This window comes from Anopheles arabiensis, chromosome 2 (genome assembly GCF_016920715.1).
Source record: "Anopheles arabiensis isolate DONGOLA chromosome 2, AaraD3, whole genome shotgun sequence".
Classification (NCBI taxonomy): domain Eukaryota; kingdom Metazoa; phylum Arthropoda; class Insecta; order Diptera; family Culicidae; genus Anopheles; species Anopheles arabiensis.
In genome coordinates, this window is record NC_053517.1 from 13,810,464 (window position 1) to 13,833,600 (window position 23,137).

Below are 23,137 nucleotides of genomic sequence, written 5' to 3' on the forward strand. Positions count from 1 at the left end.
ATAAACGGAAGCAACATTCCAGCACAATCCACAGTTAAAGATTGTGAGAAATGAAATGCTAATATCCCGCGCTGGTGTGTGTATTGTGATTGATAATTGCCTAATTTTTATTTTTCCTTCGCACGATGCAGGCAGTATATAATAATAATAATAGTAATGATACCTGGGCTAAATGTTTGCGTCCTGTTTGCTGCATCCCTATGTTTTGGAAAGAGTGATTTTGTGTTCAAAATTGATTTCAAGTGTATTTCACTGTTTGCTTTCTTTGCATTTAGGAGGGGAGGGGGGGAGGGGGGTGTGTCTGTGTAATGCCTGTTGGTTTTTGTCGTTTCCTAGCCTACAATTGTTACCGAGTCTTTTTTTATTTATTATTATTTACGAAGAGGAACGGGTGCCTAAGGATCGGTCGGTGTGTGGACAGACACATTCGGATCACTTTCTTGTTAGAGTTCAATATACTAGGAAACAGTCCGTTGTTTAGTTCAGATTCTTGCCCTCCTTTTGCCATGCTACGCGCTACATCTCGTTTAACCTACTTCTTTGCCCTTAGTGCACAAACTGGATAATAATAATACAGCAGTGTGTGTTTATGTGTGAGTGTTTTGTACCGAAAACGAGGAGTGTGTGGCATTTTAACTAAGGTCTAAGTGATGGGAGCATATACAGCATCCACACCCGATACACATCGAACATAGATTAGAGTTTACATGTTTTAAAAATATGCTAACATATAGCATAAAACAACAGTATAAACATTCAAGCTTAGCATTCTGATGCAGTGCCACTTATCTGTAGTGAATCAAATATGCTCTGGGCTACTGATAGTGAAAGTGTGTGTAACACTCTCTGTTACTGCAGATGTTATCTTAAGAGTATTTCCATTTAACATCGCAACTACTTTTTCCTTTTGTTTGCTGTTGTTGTTGGAAAGCATACGTAAAAAAACACCGGCATACACCACACTCAGCTTACCACTAGCACATATAAACTCGCAGGTGGACACTCGCTTCCCTATGTGATGCGTTGTTTGGTGGGTAAGCGAGCGCCTTCTACGAGGGTATAACATGAAATTTACATTACTTAAAGCATTCTCACGCAGCTGAGAAACGGATAACAAGTAGATATCTTCGAGAGAAAAGAAGAAAAAAAAACAAAACAAGCTAGCGTCAGGAATGGCGTACGGGGTGTCAGTCCTTTTGAAAATACTAGCAGTTGTTGCTACAAACAAACAAAACACGAAAGGGATAATAATAAGGAAGGAGGAGCGCGGAAAGAAATTAGACGTACAGAACTGGCAGGATAAGCAAAGCCGAGGCACACGCTCTCACCGACGGACCGGCGAGACGGTTTGCACTAAAGAAGGAAGGCACCATACCCATTTTACACAGGCTTATCCGACATCCAGCTCTTTCGCTCCGCACGGTTTGCCCCGCCACAGCAGAACCCCCATCATCATCATCCACTAAAAACAACATTTCTGAAATCTCCTCCTAGCCTCTCTCTCTTACGCTATCAACGTTCGCTTTTCCTCCTTCCGTATAGAGCGCGTGTGGGGTGGTACATATCACCATTCTCTTGCCTTCTCTCTTAGTACGAGTACGCAGTACAATTTGTTTTGCACTAGTCTATAGTTTTGGTTGGAAAGTCTCTCCACTCACCCTACTACTCGCTACCAACAAACAAGCCGACGCCCGGTATTGCGTATAGTGCGTGCCCTAGTGCAACAGCAACCGCCGCTCGCTCGGGGGGTTAGACGTTCGCTGCCCGATGGCCGACAAATGATGTGGACGGGGTGTTGTCCCGGTTTTGCACCCAGCAGCACTGTAACAGTGGTAACTTCTACCTTCAGTTCACGCTCTCGTTCGGGGGAAAGGATATGGTGGTACTTGCTTTTCTAGCAGAAGAAAAACCGATACTATCCAGTGGTGCCACCGGATGAGGGATTGGCCGACTTGCTGCTGTTGCTGCTGCTGCTGCCGAACGGAATCGGTGACATGACACCGGACACGTTCGGTGGCGTAGGTGTTTTCACCGTCCGTATGCCATCGCCTTCGCAGATGTACTTTCCTAAAAAGCAAAGATGATTATTTACATATTTGACCGTCAAAAATCGACAACAGCAGTGGCGTAGGTACCTGATACGAATCGTCGCTTTACAAGCGATAGCCGATATCCCGAGCCGGCCAGCTCAAACTCAATGCCGGAAAGCGTGGTCCCTTCGCAGTTGAACTGGGTCGAAATGATGGCCGGCGTCGATGGTCCCGTGCCTACCTCGAGCCGGGCACGGAGCGTATCAACACCGCCACTCTCCGAGTGCTGCGATATGTCCGTAAAGTTCCACACCAGCCGATTCGATTCGCCTTGCCTGCGCGCGACCCCAAAAAAATCACAAGCGAAGCAATCATGGTCAGAGGGTCCTAGCTGCAGCTGCTTCTCAAGAGCAATTACTCACCAAGCCGAATGAGGTTTCGATTGGACGTTCTTCACACCGCCGTCGACCGGCACCGAGATGGAAACGTTCAGCAGCGGGGACGGCTGGGCCATCGCGTGGCAGTTATACTTGTAGTCGATCTTAATGTCCGTGTGCCGCTGTTCGCACTTCCAGTAGGACACGAGCTGGAACGGACAGGAGGCCGCCCCCGGCTTGGCCTTGATCTGGTACTTCAGGATGTCCACGTTGATGTGCGGCGCGTTCGGGTTCTGCTCCGACTGGCGCCGCAGGGTCGCCGTTAATACTGGCATGTTGAACTCGAGCGTCGTGCTGAAGCTGGTCGACTGGAGCCGATCGATCGTGATGAGCTGCTTGTTCGGCAGTACGTTGTCGAGGTTCTGGAGATTCTTGATGCGGAAGCCCAGCTTGGCCGGGTTCGGATTGTTCGTCAGCACGTTCACAATGCCGGCCGGGAACGAAATCATCATGTCGCCCGACATTTTCACCTGACACCGGGACTCGTCGGCTCCTCTGGCAGAGGGAGAGAAAACATGGGTTAATAAGACTTTCGAATTTACCACTCCACAGCGGAGAGACACAGATGGGGGAGTAGCCTTCTTACTTGAAATAGGCGTGAATAATTTCGTGGAATGCAACAGCCAATGGAATCGTATCGGACATGCCGATCGTTAGCGGGGACGGACCACGAGACGATCCGATACCCACGCTCGGACTACGGAACTCCAAACTGCCGACACTGTCGGCACGAGCAATCTGTGACGCCGGACTGACACGATCACGTGCAACTGAGGATTGAATGGAGAGTAGAAAATTACAGCATTACAGCCGGGGTTTAAACCACTGAAAGGACAGGGTTCACCAGCGCCCTTACCAGCCGCTTCCGATCTTCGCGATGGTGGTCGCGGTATAGCGATACTGCTGCCGCCCGCTGACGTCGGTGTGGGGATTTGTCGCTGGGTAAGCTTCGTTAGGTTCGCGGAAGTCGGTGCCGAGATGCTAATGTCACCCACCTCCGAAAATATGTCACCCAGATCTGCATACCGATTGCTGTAACGTAAAAGAAGGCCAGTTTAGGCGTCTCCCATGCCACAGTCTAACGAGTCTACTACTCACTTCGAGCTGGTTGACATCGACAGGGTAGGGCTTTGTAGCGGCGCGTACGGATGTACCGTCGTCGGCGTGGACGCATTCGAGGCATTCGGACTGGTGAGGTGCGTGGCGGCGTTGCTATTGTTCAGGAGCGACGCATTCCCGACCGACATCTGGTGGTGCAGCGCGTGTGCCTGGGAGGCGGGCTGTGTCTGCTGCTGTTGCTGATGGTGCAGCTGGTGGTGCAGCTGGTGCTGCTGATGGTGCTGCTGCTGCTGTTGCTGTTGGAAGATAGAGTGGTTTAGTGACAGCAGATCGTGGCTCGGTTTGCAACCGTTGCCATTGTCGCCGATCTGCTGCGACACGGACTTGGACCGTTTCATGCGCAGCAGTCGGTCTTGGTGCTGCGGGTCGAAGCTTGAACCGCGCCTTGCCTGGTGTTGGGGGGGGTTTTTAGTACGTTATGAGGCGTTACATAGAGAACCGGCCATCGGTAAGCAAACCCCCGCGACACAACCACAATTAACGAACGGGACAATGAACACCATGAATGCGTTTCCAAATCATCCGAATCAGTGACGGGGTTGTTTTAGTTGTTCCATAGACACAGATGAGTTTGGTTAGTGATGATGAGTTGGGTTGGATGATATTAAGGCATGGATGATGATCGTCAAATAGACCCACGAAAATTCGACAGCACGATACGCGCGGACAGACAGTGTTATTAAGTGCGTAGATGGTAGTAGGTAGGTGTACAAATGGATGAAAGGAAAAAAAGGCATTCGAGTAGTTTTGTTAGAATTGTTTTGAAATTAAAGATGAAGTGAAAGAGGTATGAAAAATTTAGTAAAATCAAGATTCTAGTGATACTAATTCAACGAACAAGGCATACGATATGAATATGGTTAACTATCAAAAATGAAGCGGAAAAATAATGTTCTATCCATTTAAAACAACTTCAACTCAACAAAAGTTTCCTACTGCTCTATAAAATTGCCACAAACTAATGAAAGCACAAATCTGTTATGGAACGATGATCACTACCGCGCACACACACACACCAAGCCCGTCCATTACTACACACAGTCGCTAAAAAGTTTGATACTTACCGATGTTAGAATACCGATTGGTGATAGCGAAAGATTTTCCACCGTTGCCCGCAGCTCATCGACACTGGCCGAAATGGGTGCGGCACCATTGTTAAGCGGTTTAATTTCCACGTGGATTTTCTTCTCTTCACGCTCATCCTCGCTGTCACTGTCCGAGCTTGAGTAGAAATTATCTGCAAATAATCGACCGGGAAAGGAACGATACACCAACGAACGGGGTTAGAGTTTTATCTTTTTAGCTTAAAAACGTTCAATGAGCGGCACTCAGAGGCATGCTTACTGCTCTTTTCCGTGATCGTCGCACTGTCCCAGGTGGTTTCGCGCGGCTGTATGCTATAACCGTCCTCATCCACTTCGGGCGTTGCCGTGGGGGCTACGTTCGAAGCACTGATCGCGGAAGTGGTTTGCAGATTCGTGGCGCTGTCCGCATTCGCCGTATCGCCTTTGCTATCGCTGCAATTAGAGTAATGCATAAAGTGTTGAAACAGTGGCATTCGACAGCATCGACGAGACGACCACGGCAACTTCGCTCACACATACCCGTCCAAAATATTTTCATCTTTGGCACTGGAGTTTTCCGTGGAATCTTTCTTCTTTTTGGCTTTCTTCGATTTGGCCTTCTCGCGCCGGCTGCGCAGAAACCCGGAAACTGCTTCGAGCGGGAGCGACGAAAAGCAAAAGATGAACAAAAAAGATAAATAATAGTTACACACACACACATGTTATTCGTTCGAAACAACTAACAAGACGGAACACGTCTTTTACCTACAACAAAACAGAGGATAAGATGTCTTGTTTGTTGTGATTTGTTAAATTTGAAACGGGGGTTAAAAACTGGGTGGGAAAAACTCAATGCAAGAACAAAATGTCAATAGGTAAGATCTAACACAAAATAGGAAATGTGGAAAGAGAACCGTACGCCAGAATGAAGATTTAAATTTAGTAACTATAGGAAAGTTATACTATCGGCAAAGTGATCCTGCTGCTACCAAATGGTGAGAATTTTGTTCAGGTTCTCTTCGTGATGTCAAAAGGTTATGTTCACCAAACAAGGAAAACAAAAACATGGGAATTACAAAAAAACACAAATGGATCACGATCGCTTGATCGCATTAAGTTAAGAGTACAAATGTGACTGCTGTTTGCATGTGAGTGTGGTGTTTGATGTGATAAAATCGATAGAAATGATAAAACAAAATGGGATTCGAGGAAAGAGGAATGGAAAGGAAGAACAGGCACGTAGGGAGATGTGGTATGAAATGAAAACGCGAGTTGGTTTTAACTTGAAAACAACGGAAAACAACAGAAACAACAATTCTTGCCACTAAAAAAATAACAATGAAACAGCCAACAATCAGCATTAAATAAAAGCACGCACTAAATGAACAACTGAGCGCTATTGTAAGGAGCACAAATAAAGAGTTGTAAATATGTTGCATAACGCAGCGCGCAACACTACTACTACTACTAATAATAGAAAAAAATAGGTGTAAATCATGAGAAGCCACATCACAAGCACTACGCATCTTGAGGAGGTCGCACAGCTTTTGTCCGGTTGTTTACGGGGACCTTTGCGCTTCGTCCTGTGCCAGGGACAGTCCGTTCTGTTGTAAGTCCTCTCTGCAGTCCACTCAGTTCAAGGTTTAGTATGGAAAATGCACAAACAGCACGCTGCCTAACAACCACACACACCACAAACACACACATTTATATCATTCACTGTGTCCGCGTGCTATAATCACATCAAACGCAAGCCACTTCCTATCACACACGTTCGCGCGTAACATTTATGTGTTCAGTCTTAATCTATAACCTTTCTTTGGCGTACCATAATAACAAGCACGCTATATGCGACATGCAGATTTTAAACAGTAACGCGCGATGGACGCGCTTTCCTTTAACGGCTGGGTTATGAATGAAACTAGACGGTAAGTGGCGATTAGCAACAATTCTTCTGACATGAACGTGACCTAAGAGAGTCAAACTTTTGTTTTTTTTTCAGTTCGTTGCGTTCCATACCGGGTGAGTGCGTAAAGTGTTGAACACTTCTCTACCTAGAACTTGTCCTGTGCTGTGTGCTTCTCCTGTGTGTATGCGTGTGTTCGCTTCACTACGTCAACCCTAGCCGTGGTCGAGAGATAACAAGAACAACTTCTTCCCGCACACCTTCAGGGTTCAGGTTAGAAAAGGTCACAGTTAGAAATTAGGTAGTTAGCTAGAAAATAGGATACAAGCTAGTGATAAATATAATCATTGAAGTTAATTAAGGGATGTTAGCTGATGGTACTAAGATAAAAATAGATGCTAGAAAAGAAGCAAACTGAAAAGCGTAAACATAATTCTAATTAAAAAAATAATAACCAAAAGCCAAAGACCCACGCTATATAAGAAGATACAAATGGTACATGGTTTTTTACAGAAGCAAATAATTAACCTAATTTAAAATGGCACTAATATGATTCAGGTACAGTAGACAGACCCGAATAGACTAGTGCTAACATTCAAAAAACTACTCTCACTTTAGCTGGTGAGCACAGATCGAAGTAGAAGAGCTAAAGAATACAAAAGAATAGAAAAAAAACATCCAATAAAGTAACCAAAACAGAAGAAAACAGTCGTTTGCAACACACTCGGAAGACACAGGCTAAACACTCCAAACCGTTTGTGGGAAAAAAGATAGTCCAATGTAAATGTAAAACATCCTTTGCCGAACGAATACCGATCAATGAACGATCATCATCCATTGTTCTAATAGCAGGGGAATCCAATTAGATGTAAGAAAAAGATCATGGAAATAAAAACAAAACACCAATAAAAAGGGATTTAAAAAGAGAGTGAGTGAGAGAGAGAGACAGAGAGAAAGAGAGGAAGAAAACACAACACCACGCAATGTAATCGAGATGAGTAGATATGTGATTTACATTTCGAGCCCCGCAGCAACGGATTCCGTCCGATAAAGGACTGCTGCTGTGACCGTTCATCGATGGCTGCCGCCGTGCCGCCCCCGCTGCTTCCAGTGTCCGGATCGTTCGGGCTGGTCGGGGCAGAAACAGTCGCGCCGGTGGAGGAGACCGAATTTCGACCGACTTCCGATGCCGCCGCATTGGTGCCTCCGGCGATGTTGCTGTTGTTCCGGCGTCCGCCCGCACTGCTTGTGGTCGACTCGCGGCTTTCTCGGCTATCGCGACTTCCTGTATTGCCACCACGTTGACGTTGCCGTTCCCATTTACACGCACACACACACACACACGTTTTGTCGAGAATGGAAGGATAACGAGGAGCCATACCCCGACCGCCCAGCGAAGCAATTATATATTGTATGCGTTGTGGAATGAATTGTTGTTGATATATGGATGGCGGCGTGTAGTGAAGTGTGAGGTGTTGTGGGAAGATTTTTGTTTGTTCGTTTGTTTTGTTTTGTACAATCATCGAGAGGTGTAATAAATACACGGGGCAGAGATTGAAAAATAGGGGAAGAGACAAAAAAATGGGCATAAGAATATCGATATTGAAAACCATTTTCATGTGTTATTTTAATGCGCGTGTTATCGCCCAAACGTACTTGAAACGTTGTGGGGCATACGGTACGTGCCAATGTTACCGCTGGTGAGAAGTAGAAGAGGGTAAAGTCTAGGACAGGGTGAAGTGAGTCTAGAATATTATCAAAATTATAACGAAAACAGACCACCAAAGAATGAAACCATAATTTAACTACAGAAGAGAGTGCAGCAGAACCGGTTTTTTTGGGTAAAAACAAACTACAAAAGTGATGCTTTGTGGGGAAATTAATGTGGAAAAAATAGAAAAAAAGGACCCAAACTTTGAAAAGAGACTGACCACAATATTGTGGCTGAGAACAACCGACGTGTTCCACCACTGAAACTAATACTGATGTCTCTAACGATGGTAACCATAATTGAAGAAAAAAAAGCGCTATTCTTCACTTTGCCGAATACCTTCTTTTCCACTAGGGCAGGATGATTCTGTAATGAAAGTGTAACTCCCACAGGGACCCAATTACCACCACCACCACCACCATTGCGCTCAAATGATGATCCGAAAATAGTGCAAATGACATCATTTACGACCCGCCCCTTCACAGGAGTGACGATAATGGGAGCGGTAGACACTCCAGCAGCCTGCGGACGAACGGTGGTGCCGCAAGCTACTTGCAATTACTGTGTTGGGCAGGCGCGCATCATTTCCACCCAGCTAAAAGCACTAGCACTAATGGCACGTTCGTACACCTTGTTGCAAGACGTACGCACGCAGCAGCGTAGATACTTCGCTGACCTTTTCGCCGTAAAATATGTAGAAAATGGGCAAAGGATACAACACTAACTTAGCTATTGTTTTAAACTATTATTATTGCAAAGCTGCACTAAAATTGAGCGTACGATCATGAACAGGGAAAATGAAATCATGAACCTAGCAATAGTGATGAGGTAATTAGATCAATTAGTTGGACCTTTTTTTTCTAGCGAAATCTTCTTTTTAGCTTCGTTCGATTTTAGGATACGGCAATCCAAGCCGACGGGTAATCCCATTTGAAAATTAAACCCGAACTGCTGGCATTTGCCATCGATCCAAATTAATTGCAAGCGTGTTGGTGCCAGGGGTAAGAAGAACGGAGGTGGGTGGGTGTGTGTGTGTGAATAGAAATAGAAAGCGGAAAGCAGTAGATTAAAAACGAAACCACGTACCGTCTAGTGAGAAATGGCGCATTAAAGATATTAATAGCGTCAAAATAAAACAAACACAAATCGGTACGAAATATGCAAACATGAAAAAAGACAAATAATAACTAAATCTACGTTACGCATAGGAACAGGTAAAGAGAGTAAAATAGAAATGGTGACAACGCAACGGAAAAAAACAAAACTGTAAGCTATACTATTTCCAAAAGTAATAGATGGAAAGATATAAGGCAAAGGATATATAAAACCCATAAGAAAACCGATAGGAAACAGAAACTAGAGACAGACTATGGAAAAAAAGAAAAGAGGAATAAGAGATAGGAACAGCAAAAGTGGAAAAAACTGTAAGTGTTTTGTAAGTGTGTGTGTGTGTGTTTTAGGTTGTTTTTTGGCAGTGTTGTGAAAGATAGAAAGTTGTGTTCGCATATCGCGAATGTGAAAATCAAGAAGATAAAATTACCCTGGGAGTTAGACATGAAGAGATTGAGAAGGGAAGTAGTGCGGCGGGAAGATTTTTGTTGTTGTTGTTGTTGTTGTGGTGGTGGTAGTTGCTGAGGTGACGCAGGCTGCTGCTGCTGGTCTTGCTGTTGCTGTGGATGCTGTAAAGATTCTTGCAGTTGCTGTTCCTGCTGTTTCATTTGCGGCGATTGTTGCGATTGTTGTTTGCCGCTGCCACCGTTATTGTGACCGTTAGTGGCTAGGTTGGGCGGGTGGTGGTATGGCTGATTGTGATTAGTGGAGGGATTGGTACTATGATGCTTGAAGGAAAACAGATCGCCGTAGAATGGTTTACTTGACTGTTTGCCCGTACTTTGTGCGGATCCGGACACGCTACTTTCGTTCAGCACCGATGGCACCGGCGACATGGCACGCAACGAGGCCGGATGGGACTGCTGCTGGGCTGACGGTAGGTCCGTTCCGCCATCGCCCCACCGTCCGCCGCCTCCGCCCATCGAGGTGGACGTGGGCGAGGTGGACAGATTGACCGGTGAGTTCGTTGGGACGGCTGCCGTCGAGCTGGAGCTAAACCAGGACCGCAGGTGGCTGCTTTCCTTCTTGCCGGGCGCCGTGCCGATGTTGATCGGTTGCGAGGAGCTGGTCGCGGACAGGGTCGGTGATTCGAGCAGCCCGCCGCCCGCCAGCGAGGATGGAGCGGGCGAGATGCTGCCACCCGGTGGCAGCGGGGCCGAGGTGTTCACTAGCAGCTGGTGGCCGCTGTTATGGCCACCCGCACCGGAACCGCTCGCGGTGCCACTTTCAAAATCAAGCTCAATTAGCTCTGAAGGAAAGGAGAATATTGTAATGGATCATAAGCACACATTAAGCCGGCCGCCCGATCGAACACACACCCGGTACACCCCCGGCAAACGGGAACAGAGATTGAAAGGAGAATGAAATAGAGAGACGAAAAATCGCACGACTACAAAACACGCACACACCGGGCAACACTGTACGACAACGCACCACGCAACACGTGGCAGGGATGTACCGGAGGCAAGGAAGCGCTCACTATTGCACAGACGTACAGGGGGGAACTATGACTCCAACGACGAAGGGGGTAACGTTTTACAATCACTACTAATGTAGACAATTTTAAAATGATTAAGAATTTAACGGCGAAATAGCAGACGGCAAAAAAAAGAAAATAAATCTACTCTACATGCATTTTCAATTATTTTGGGCTTTTAAATTGTTCCTCTGCGAGTAGCGGTCTGTATCGCGCCTTAGCTGGAACAAATGTTGAGCTGATCGATCTATCATAACTGCTAAACGAATGTTTACAAAAACTAGCAGCTATCCCTGCTGAGAGTCATAATAGCTTTTGTAAGTAAATTAATCAAATCATTTAAGCTTTTTCAAACACAACAACGAAAAACACAAAAATAAAGCTTATTGGCTATAAAAGTACCATTCAACGTGAAACATCTACAAAAAAAAATCAATTACAGCAAAAAAAATCAAACAAAAACGAACCAAAGGGCATACAACATAAAACTTGTAAGCAAATTCTCAAATAATTGAAAAAAAAAACTCATGAGAACGCATGCAAAAACCAACAAAAATCATGCATTAGATCAAAGAAAACGCAACACACAACAATGTGTTCGTCCGGGCAAGGCAAAAAATACGAATAAAAACATTGAATTATAAAAGGAAGAGTGTATAAAGGGATTACAAATTCCAAATTGATGTTTCTCGACTGGTGTTGTGCTATGTGGACTGGGGATCTAATACACTGTATATATTAGGAGTTTTTTTCTCTCTCTCTTTTTTCGTGGCTTCCGTGTACGCCAGGAGAGGAGTGGAAACAAAACACTACACCCCACGCAGGGTTGGTTTCGAACATGCCCGTGTCCTATTACTTACCTGGTTTCTCCAGACCGGTGTACTTGTTCAGCACGAACTGTTCCAATAGCTTGTCCACGGTTAACTCTAGAAATTGACGCTTCAAATCAGAATGGACCTGGCGCAGGAAGCAAAGTGCGAGAGAGCGAGAGAAAGAAGGAGAGAATCGATGAATAATCGGATTTTACGGCTACGCCATCGCATCGCACGTCACGTCACACCTCTGCCCGAACGTACCTGGCCAACTAAATCGAAATTGTTCTGCACTATGTCCATGTACGACGAGAGGAACTCTTTCATTTGTTTCAGATGTGCTTCTTCCATCTCTTGAAAACGCTGCAACAGCAGATAGAAAACATATCAAACAGTCAGCTTAGTCCGTCGTGTGTGATTAGAATGTTCGTAGCACCGCATTTGCACACAGTGCTCAAGGCCGCTCCATGCCAGGGTTTCGGTTGTACGCGCCCCGGGTTTGAATGACTCACTGGCAAAACTGGAGGCTTTGATCGCATTTACACTCACCCTACACGTTATTGTCATTTTCTTCTCAAACTCCTGCTTGATTATGTTGTGCTTCTCCACCAGCGCCTTGTAGTCGTCCTGGTGTTTGCGTAGCTTTGCCTCCGACTTTTCGATCTCCTTGGCCGAATTATCCTTCCGGGCCTTCTCCACCTCCTGCAGCCGGGCATTGTGGGTGTCCTTTGCCTTGGCGACAGCCGCGGTCGATTCCTTCATTGCCTGTTGGGAAGGATAATGGAGTACAAAGCGTCATGTTATGCTCTTTCCGTGTATGTGTATGTATGTGTTTGTTTGTTACTCACCTGCACCGCATCCTGCGTGCCCGACTCTTCCTCCTTCACCGATTTATGCTTCTTGTGCAGGTCTTCCGCGTACTTGGTGACATTCTTGACCAGCTCCGTCAGCTTCTGCACCTTCTGGGCGTGCAGCTCCGACAGACGCTCGGTGGTTGACTTGAGGATGATCCAGAGAGGGGAAAAAGTACCGCCACCGCTCGAGCCCGCCTTGTTGGCCAGCTTTGTCAGTAGCTTCGAGTTGTACTCCTCCAGGTTCGAGCGCTCGCGGAAGTACTCCGCCAGCTCTTTCGTCGCCGATAGGCCATACTTCATGTTTTGGTACAGCACTTCGTAGCCGTTGTTCTTCTCGCCCTGAAGACAGTGGGAAAAAGGGAAAAGATAGGTTAGTTATTTGGTTGTACAGGCAAATTTACAAATCCATCGAGAAGGAGCTTTCAAGTATTGATATTTAGATTTTTTGATTTTTTATGACTGTTTCATTCTTATGCCCACATTTATCCCACAGGCAGACAATTGTGTACTTTATTCCTCAATATTGCAGTCGGTGTACGAGCGAGACCTGAAGAATTCAAAATCCATGAAACAGTCCCACACACCTCATCTGTGTGCCAGCTTATGACAAACAATTTCCACGTGTGTTTGTATTAGAACCGACCTCCAGCACCTCGAGCATAGTTCTGGTATAAAAAATATGATATTTTCTGTCGATGTTTAAATGCTGCTTCATCCACATTATGCTACAGTAACAACGCACACACTCAAGTTGCCGCTGTATGCTATCCAGAAATCGTTTTTTGTTTGTTTCCAGCGTGCAAAGACCAACGGCATGCAGTAGACTACTAGAACACCAGAATAGTAATCTATCTTTCTCCAAACCATAAGCCCCTGGCGCTATAATTAATGAACATGATATTTTAAAACAGTCTTGAGCAATTCGCCAACCCATCTACGTAACGGCTAGTAGATGGGATTCACCGCTTCCCAACCCAACCAACCCAAAACACGAAACTCCAATGCTCCACAGACAGGTCATAACCCATGAAGTGGAACAGAAAAACACCAGGGGGGGGGGTCGATATGTAGGCTTAAATTGAGTTAAATCAAATTATTTTGATCATCGGTGGCAGAAGTCGACCAATTGAGGAACATTTCTTCCCATGAGCATGAACACCACGCACCACCACCTTCCTTGGGACCGCATGTTACTACCACCCGCCAAACACTGCCAAACTTGTATTTGGTCATTGTTTTGTTTTGTTTTTTAGGAAGGGTCACATGGGCAGATTGAATTCACATGTCACTCGAAGAAGCATGAGAATTGTAAAGTACTGCGAGTACAACAAGTCACTGACATTGCAACTGATCTCCTCCCCACATGCAACACACAACGGGGCCACCACACTGGTCCCTCCTCAAACAACCAGGTGTGATGCCTTATGGGCGGACGAGAGTCATTGCGAAGCCGGAACCGGTTCTAGCACGAGTGCTAATAGTACAACACATGACGGTGGTGATTTATTATGAGAAAACCATCCATCGATGAAAACAAGCTTCATTGCGCTAGGCGCTTTACCCGCTGTTGAGGTGGTATGGAATGCATTTTTCCCACGAGTTGTCCGGCGTACATACATGCACCAACACGACACGACTGCTACTTCTATTTTTACAACTATCACTACAAAATTACTGGCACAAATTGGGTTTCATTCGATGACGAGATGTTTAGTTAAGATTGATTGTTTAGATTGATCGTACTCTCTGGTGTAATTTTGATTTTCACTAGCTCATCTGGCGATGGCTGACCGAAGCATTTTTCCATACAATTTGGAGCCGCTTCAGAAAATATGTTATTTTTCCATGTTTTTTACCTTAACTGGACTGGAAAAGCTTTGTAATTGATAGATGAATATGCTGTGCAAGTATTTCAGCCATTTTCGCATCAAAAAACGATGAAAAAACTACTTAATTTTGAAATCCGGTGCGACCATTCCCTTGAAGACCAAAAAAAGCTTCCACCAGCCGCCGCCAGATGCGCTAGTGAATATCGAAATTACACTACGGAGTACGATCAATGTAGCCCGGCCTTTACATCGAACACCCTGTGCCGCGTCGCAATTACACAGTAGTGTCGTCATGGTGTCTTCATATTGGTCCGCTTTTTCATGGCTTCCTATGGTGTAGTGAATATCCCACACACACACAAAACATCTTCCGACAAGGGATGGATAGCAGCGCTAACGCAGGAAGCGCAAGGACGTAGATGATGATTAGACTCTTCTGACTCCTACGCGCAAACACGTGGTTTTGGTGCCTTTCCAGCGAAACATCGGAGCTAGCCTGGCAACCAGGAAAGCAAGGGCGGCTACTGCGTATGCTGTATCTTTGACCATCGTGGAAGATATTTTTACCCAGTCGGAAGCAATAAAAAACACGGAACCGTAATGAAAGATGGGTGGGGGATGGTTGGGTAACGTAATGATTGTAACCGTACAGTACAATAAATCGAAATTAATGACTAGTTTGCGAGTAGATTGGTAGCCGAGGAAAGATAAGTTTAATTGTAATTAATTTCGTTTGGACGTTTCACCAGATACAGCGAAGGAGCGCATTAGTTAGTTCCTAAGTATATTCTAAGCTGTTTGTTGCGTATCTTCGGAGTGTACTACCAACGATGGTGCAATGGTCAATAGCAATTCTGTACAAAAAGACTAAATTTCTCGACTAAATTCAACCCCAATGTTCAAGCGTGCTCGTGTCCGGCATTCCTTTTACATATTCCAAAACCAACTCAAGCACACGTTGCTACGCGACGGAGAATGTTGTCTGTTTTACATCGATCTTGATCCACCATCACTGACAGCGATAGACACCTCCGACGGGCAGGCGGCAGGCAGGCAGACAGGCAGCGCTCATTTACAACCCATTTGCGTCACATGAATACAAATGGATGCATTTATGGTGTGACAGCACCTTCCCTTCATCGGGGCAGGCTCGTATTATCCCCGTCGTCTGGATGCCGGGTCAGAATGGTTCATCCGGGACAACCCCCTGCCCTCCCATACAGTCTTGGGGGTTGCACTTGTATCGTTCAACGGTGCAGGAAGGGAATGAAGAAGCAGCACGATTGCATTAATTCATTACATCCTGTCCTCGGACACAAAGATTGGCGTTACATCGTGTAAAAAAACAAACGCAATCATTACTAAAATCACATCGCACGGGTTTTGACCTTCAAATGCGCATACACAAACATCGTTCTAAAGCACCCTTCCTGCTACAAGAACTTAAACTAATATTGCTCTTCATAGAATAAAATGTATTTTTAACTTCAGCCAGCAATTCTTTATTAGGGTCGTCTTATCAAATCGTACATGAAGTAGAAAAGCCCTTACAACGCCACAAGAACAACAATCGCAACCCACGCAGCGGAAATGAATGACTCATCAAAAATGTCCACACACACACACCAGCTGGCACACAACCGCAGCAGGAAAATCCCGTCGTTGCGTAAAAGATTGTGACAGAATAAAATGTATTATTTCATGATCAATTGCATTTTTCTTGCCACTCAGCAAAAAGCAACCGGGCGGCGTCTTGTGCTTGGTCGGTCGGTCGGTCGGTCCGAGTCAACGAACCGCATCGTAACGGAACAGAAGCGGAAAGGAACGTTCGACGGCGCCGGGGCAACGACGACGACGCACGTCAGCTGATTTTATAACGCCCTTATCCCCCGGCCCACCCACCGACCCACACCCTCCACACCCGCAACGCCGCACAAAGAAACGGGTGTAAAGAATGAAATTGATACTGAAGCTTTGACCAACACACACAGACACATTACAGAGTAGAGAAGAGGTGGTTGTAATATTTCAATGGAGGTTAACGGTCATTCGGTACACTTAATCATAACCGGGAAAAGCGGCAAAGTACAGGCTGGCAGGTCAAATGGGTTACAAAAAATGAGCAGTAACATCTCAAATACAACACAGCATTTGTGCAAGCTTCTCAATAAATCACATTAAATGTTGTTAAACAAGCTAAATAGTAAAACACGTGTAACAGCAGCAAATCGAATACGATAAGGAATGTTGTTAGCGTGATAACCGACATAATACGGTTTGCAGTTACTTTAAGCGCAATATCCTCACGTGTTATACCGCGCTCAATTATGGAAAATTAATTATAAACTTTAACAATCGAATTAGTTCAAATTATGTCTAACACAGCAGCGCCTCTACTAGCTATTTGTTCTCCAACCCTACCCCCACCACCACCACCCATTGCGAACAATAGGAACAAAACATTTGCACATGCTACTATCTCGCCCAACCCTCGAGGATTGACCTTCACTCTTGCATGAAACCAATATACGCGAAAACAGAGCTTAAAACGGGTAACAACGGGGCAGCGGCACGTGGCGCACTTGAGTAATTTTATCTTTTCCTGCTCGAACGACTGAACGACTTCGGTGGCGCATACGCAGGCTGCCTCCAGCGCAGCAAATATCACACAACACCGCGCGCCTACTTGGATGGAAGAAGGACGGCGGCGCGCAAGATAATTCCATTCAGCATCAACGCTCTTTAGCTCTTTAAAGATGGATGGAAGTGGTGTTTGGAGAGACCAGAGAGTGGGGTTTCGGGTGGAGGTGAGAGATGGTTGTCTTATGGGGGATCTCGAAAGGGGGGCCGCCCCCCACCCAATGCTGCGCGCACGAGAAATAACAATAAGCGACACGAAGACGACGACAAACAACAGAGAGTAACACGATCTCGCAAGTCAGCGCCAAACACCCGGAACGTAGTATAATGTGAGCAGCGCATTGGGCGTCGGCCGTACCACCACCACCACCACCACCACCACCACCACCACCATCCATGGTCATGTTGCGTCACCGATTATGCCAAACTGCCGCATTTTGAATCGCGTTTACTACAGCAGCAGGACAATTTAGCGCTCAGATTTCCCATCTTAAGGTAGAAACAAACATTCAGCGCGCAGTAAGAAACTCACAGGGACGATCATACGACTTTGTTCTAAAGTAGTTGATAAGTTGCTGTAGAGTAGCCGGAGTAGAACGATGTAAATGCTCTCAAACGTCCTGTTCAAATATCTTCAAGCTTGCTGCTGCTTTTCAACTACCATTCGTTCTGCTACACACTCTTATCAACAAAACCCATGAAACCTTCGTATCATGTGGCTCAACTTACATTTTTCCGTCTAAAAAACATAAAAAAACAGTATGATAACAAGCGCTCGCTCTGTCTTGACATCCATATTCCGATCCTCAAACGTACCACCCACCCCGATGCAACAGCGAACGGCAAGGCTAAGGCAAGGAGGGAAATGCGTGAGAATTTCTTCTGTACACGAACTGGAAACTAGTTGTTTCCCTCCCTGGTGTCAAGGGAGTTCAAGTTCGACGGGTTCAAAGATAAAGCGTTTTGCAAATGGACCGCACTGGGGGTACTGGGTTGGTCGACGGAGGTAGGTGTTGGTGCTGGAAAGCAGCAGCGCAGACACATTATCAGCATCGAAGTATTTTTTCAGCGGTTCAGGCGAGAGTGATAAATCTGCTCTAGCACTGCCGCCGACATTCCGTGGCACTGTAGTGCAACAGCCCTAGATCATTTGCCCATGTAAAACATTAATGAATATAAAAGAGACGGAAAAACACAAGATTAGAAATGTTGGACGAGCATAAACCATGCACGGTCGCACTACTAACAAGACACTTCAAGCCACAGAAAATCCGGTAGAAAGCATCGGAAAATCCTAAAACAAATCCTTATCGCACATTGACACACTTACCCAAAAATAATCGTTGAAATCGACCGTCATTTTGTCAGTGGTTGGGATTGATAATCGTTGCCCACGGAAATGTAATTACGTGCCGATATATCGCGCGTCGTTGTCGTACTCTGCAATTATCCTTCCTTTGCACCGCCGCCGCGTCACACTGCTTTGGCCCCGGGGGGAGGGGGTTGCTATGGGTTTCAATTACTTTCACAAACACAAACACGCACACACGTACACCGACACTTTGCTTCTTTTGTTCTCCAGCAAGGACTAGACACTTTCACCAGTACCACACACACACCGGCCACCGTTTAGCAGCTACTACTACCGTGACATGATGATGTGGTTGTTCATCTTCGCTCCATCACCGTGCCGCCCGGTTCCGATTGACGTATGCCCCGGGCCCAGAGTGTGGTGGTGGCCTCATTACAACCTGCCCATGCTAGGCTACCCCACCAAACACACCGCCGCCTTGGCAATGTGCCAAGAGGACACCAAACGCTCGAACACCGCACGAGAGCACTGAGATGGATGGGCTGATGAGAGGTGCGAGAGAGCAGGGGCGGAAGCAATAGCGCGACGGATGGTTCTGGAACGGTTCACTTTTCCCTTCCCGCGAGGGAGAATTTTCCGTTTTTGTATGTTCTTTTGTTTGATTGGAGGAGATGCTCCACGTTTCTGGACTAATTTCCGGCACTCATTTTTAACGCTACGTAATTGTTCTGACAGATTGAGGTGCTGGTAATTTCACATTGCCATCTGGTAGCGAGTGTAACTTTTGCTTCCGTTTAGCAACTATTCTTGTCTGTGAATAAAGCATTTAATTTGTTAATAAATAATTAGCACGATGATCGAATTAACTATGAGCTAAATTTTATAATTATAATTATAATTATAATTATACAAATAAAAGCCTGTTTTTGAGGCCATTTTAACATTATGAAACTAGTAGAACTATTTGATGTAACGAAAAAAAAAGAAGAATTTGTTTCATTCCTGAACAAACCCAGATAGCAAAAATGGGTAGCTTTCTCATATCACCACAACGAAACGTGTGTTTCAACGATCTGTTCGCTGGACGTCAGAAAAAAAAAAACATAAAACAAATGCACAAAAAGAGACTCCCCAAAGGTGGGCTTAAATTTAGCCAAACAAAAAGCCTGCCGGGACCCGGTAGTGCGGCCCGCTACGCAAGCGAACCGTGCGCTCCGTGCCGTATCACCTCTGTACGGGTTGCGAAGAATTGGTGGCGCACTGATAATCGCACTGCCCACAAGACATGCCGGTGGTAGCCTCAAAGTATAAAACTACCCCGACCACAGACCGACCGGTACAGTGCGGCAGGTTAGCTTAAACCATTCCATCAGCGCTTCAGCAGGACATTCGCAGGACACACACATACAGAGAGAGAGAGCCAGAGTACAAAATGATCAAACCGTTCGTCTGCATACTGATCGTGGCGGCCGGTTGCGCCAACGCCTTCATGTACAAACACCCGTACAACCACCATCAGGCGGCGGTACTGGCCCACGAGCCGGTCGTACCGGTGGAGTTTGTGAAGCACACCACCAGCCCCGCCTTCCGGCCCGCCTCCTTCCTCGAGGTGATGGAGGTCGTGCTAGACTGCTTCAACACGCTGCGCATCCCGCTGCAGCGGTTCCCCTCCTACCTGTCCGGCATCTTCCCGGAGGATCCGGAAACGAAGTGCTTCCTGCGCTGCGTCGCCATCAAGCTGGGCGTCTACTGCGACGAGAAGGGTGCCGATCTGGACCGGCACTGCGTACAGTTCGGGCTGGGCGAATGCTGCGAAAACTTCTCCAACCGCCATCTGGTCTGCCTGCAGCAGAACTCCCTGCCCTGCCCGGATCGGTGCACGGCCGCGTACAAGCAGGAGCTGTGCTTCCAGGAGCCGATCGCCAAGTATCTGGACTACCACTTCCACGATCTGGTCGGACTGTTGCATCAGGCCAAGTGCAGCCACGATCTGAAAATGCTGCATCCTTAAAAAAAGAAGCCCGTTCGTGTTGGTTGGTGTAGTGTAGCCGTACTGTTCTTCTTTGCGTGTTTGTTTCCGGTGTGTGTGTGTTGTGCCCGAAGGGGTAAGGGTATCATCAGCAGCGCGTGGCATGTGTTAGAGCACGAGCGCCGGCGATGGTGCCTAAAAACGCATGAAAACTAATAAAAAAATCAATAGCACAAAAATATCCTAATTTATTCGTTTTGTTGTGCCCTCGTTCCATTCGTTGAATGATAGAGAAAGGATGAATATTATGGGCACCGGAATAACCTTTTCTACCCTCTATCTCTTTCTGACCAGCTTGCTTCCTTCCACCAAAAAAAACAGGTCTACTAAACCTCTACGGCTTCAAATGCGCTATATTTACCGTAGACTTGCCATTTAATATGCTGAAAACTTCAATATTGTCCCTCTTTCGCTTCGCTTCGCAGAACGCAAACTGGGAAGTGACAAGGCAAAAACTCCTTTTGCCAACAACGAAATGGTCGGAAAAGTAGGCGACCGAACTGCATGCTCATCGAAATGAAACCAAGAGTGTTCGGCTAATTACGATTGAAAGAAGGATTAATAGTGATTAACCAGGCACTAGGCAAACTATTTGTTCCGGAATGGCGATAACAAGGCAATATTTGCGATGAACAGTGCAATGGAAGCTTCCTTAATCCGGTTGCAACCCCTGTAACTCCTCAATATGTCTTATTGATATCTTAGTAGCCTATGCCCGATCGTTCAAGTCCTGATTAAAATATTGAAAAATTATTTTCCCGATATAAACCTGATAGCTGAACAACGTTAAAGCCACTAACGTCAAATCGACAGGCTTCGTAAAACTAAATTTAAACGCTTCCTATTGCTTCCAACCTTTCGATATTTCGTGACATAGTAAGAAATCAATCGTCTCACTCTTCTAGAAATGTGGACATGAAATGGCGAAATTCGCATAAAATATGAACATGAAACATGAAAAGCACACGCTCACAGAGACACAACACAATACCGGGAACATGCACAAGTTCAGGCCGTAAGCACTTTTCCAAAGAAGCAAAAAACATAGTTTGGTGGAGAATTTTTCCTCCCTTTTTTTGTTGTTGTTGCACCAATGCGGTATCATGTTTAAACACGCACACATACACGCTCCCTCAGTGGCACGCGACTGCTGATTTTCCAATAATTAAGTATTCATATTTTTTTAACATACACACACACAGCCAGACGCACAAACTATCCGCAGGTTACACAATCTGCCCGCTATTGTCGTGCTCTCCGAGGACAACCTTGCACTTTGCCTGCAACTTGCTCTTCGGACGGACGGACGGACGGATGGCATGACATGGTAGGCAGTCGAGCCAGTTCCGCCCCATTGCGATTATTGTGCAGCACACACCCTTCTCCCCCCAACATCCACTCCTTCATGTAAGCCACCAACCACCCACTCCCTTCCGTTTTCTCCAGGGGCTAATACAAAAACACAACCCGGTTAATGGGGTCGGCTCGAATCAATAAACCTTCGAGCGAATATTTGCCATCGTCGTGTTACGCGTCGCGCACCGACCGTTGAACTTTTTTGTTGATTCTATCATCATCCCCCTCCCCAGTGTAACTAAAGACCGGGCGTGCACATACACACACACGCACGCACGCACACACACAGACAAACTGACGCAGAACCTGGGATTGCACGATGTTTGCCTGCTGGAAAATGGGCATTTTGCACGATCAATGTGAAACAACAGTGGGGCAGCGCGGTAGGGGGTGAACCAATTCCGTGCACCGAAACACACACACGGGAATGCCGTAACAAACACTGCGAAAGCCTCCCGAACACAATCACAAATTTCACTTCAAGCAGGCTGCATTCTTGCCCAACGGTCGGGGGGAAGGAGAGGGGGTTGAACGACACCCTTGAAGCATAGAGAGAAAACACCCTTTCGGTGGCCGCTCTTTTCAATACATCGTCATTCGCGAGGGCAGCCTGCTGTGCACTTTCGGTCGCCATTTGCTATCATCACCGCTTGCTGCTTCCAGCGAATCCCCCAGACACCGATTCCTGCTATCAAACACGGGATTGCTTCGCACTGGAGATGTGGGCGTATCGCGCGCCTAGTTGGCTGCTTGTTTTCTGCAGTCGCAGTTCACACTTGCTAACACACATAGACACCACTCGCTATCCGGGAACATCGCAGTTCGACCCAGCACAGATCGTCCAGCGAATATGCTAATCACCCTCTGAGCGGAGGTGCGCACAGCAGGGTGTGTTGGAAGGTGGTGCTGCTGCTGGTTCCGTACGGCGGCTCTACGCCGTTGTCTTTTTACCACACAAACTGCTTACATCACGCAGCGCCGACGGAAGTGTTGGATGAATCGCGCATCAACTGCCCAACACTGCACCACTTTCAGACGGAGCGAATCGTTAATATTTCACCGATTTTCTTGCCTGCCTGCGACCGACAACAGCGAACAGAAACAAACGAAAAAACCAAACGACACCAGACAACGACGACGGAATGAAGGAATTTGCTGTCAAATGGGCTCTTCCTCTTCTTGTTTTGCAACTGTTAGCCGCGGAGCCTGACAACAGTCGCCGCTACCGCGCCCGCTTCTGTTGACAGTTTGTGGCGCTGGCATTTTCGAACTCATGTTTGAACAGTCCGTTACGCATGTTTGCCAAAATACAAGCAAAAACTGTTTGTTTTAACTTTTCTTAGTGTGAAAATAGTTTCATTGAAATATAGCTAAGCAATCCTCAAACTTTGAGCCAACAGCATGGTAAAAATAGATCAGGAAATAGAAAGAGAAAGCATCAGCTACGAAAG

The 23,137-nt window shown here is 46.2% G+C and overlaps 2 protein-coding genes across 11 annotated transcripts; one reads left to right on the forward strand and one right to left on the reverse strand.

The window, feature by feature from the left end:
• Positions 1-79: 79 nt before the first annotated feature.
• Positions 80-22,848, reverse strand: LOC120895982 (F-BAR domain only protein 2). Of its 10 annotated transcripts, none has more exons than XM_040299772.1 (17): positions 22,747-22,848; positions 18,320-19,112; positions 12,515-12,859; positions 12,216-12,431; positions 11,931-12,029; positions 11,715-11,811; positions 9,808-10,626; positions 7,572-7,841; positions 5,191-5,302; positions 4,931-5,103; positions 4,651-4,823; positions 3,566-3,822; positions 3,324-3,499; positions 3,054-3,237; positions 2,453-2,962; positions 2,136-2,365; positions 80-2,067 (listed from the first exon to the last, which is right to left on the reverse strand). In XM_040299772.1, the coding sequence occupies exons 2-17, from the start codon at positions 18,347-18,349 to the stop codon at positions 1,916-1,918; spliced, it is 3,843 nt and encodes a 1,280-aa protein (XP_040155706.1). In that variant the 5' UTR covers positions 18,350-19,112; positions 22,747-22,848; the 3' UTR covers positions 80-1,915. The 10 variants fall into 10 exon arrangements, with proteins under 10 accessions (XP_040155706.1, XP_040155713.1, XP_040155689.1 ...); XM_040299779.1 differs by having other exon boundaries at positions 5,191-5,299; positions 22,654-22,847; XM_040299755.1 differs by having other exon boundaries at positions 22,654-22,847.
• Positions 19,661-20,517, forward strand: LOC120896039. Its single transcript, XM_040299855.1, has one exon. It carries the CDS (start codon positions 19,734-19,736, stop codon positions 20,310-20,312), a length of 579 nt encoding a protein of 192 aa, XP_040155789.1. The 5' UTR covers positions 19,661-19,733; the 3' UTR covers positions 20,313-20,517.
• Positions 22,849-23,137: the final 289 nt, after the last annotated feature.

Excerpts from the sequence above, each read along its gene's own strand:
- LOC120896039 (XM_040299855.1), top strand. The coding sequence starts at position 19,734 with ATGATCAAACCGTTCGTCTGCATACTGATCGTGGCGGCCGGTTGCGCC.
- LOC120895982 (XM_040299772.1), bottom strand. The coding sequence starts at position 18,349 with ATGACGGTCGATTTCAACGATTATTTTTGG. Across the intron at positions 12,030-12,215 it reads AAATGACAATAACGTGTAGG|CGTTTTCAAGAGATGGAAGA; the intron begins GTGAGTGTAAAT and ends CTGCTGTTGCAG. Across the intron at positions 11,812-11,930 it reads ATTTCGATTTAGTTGGCCAG|GTCCATTCTGATTTGAAGCG; the intron begins GTACGTTCGGGC and ends TTCCTGCGCCAG.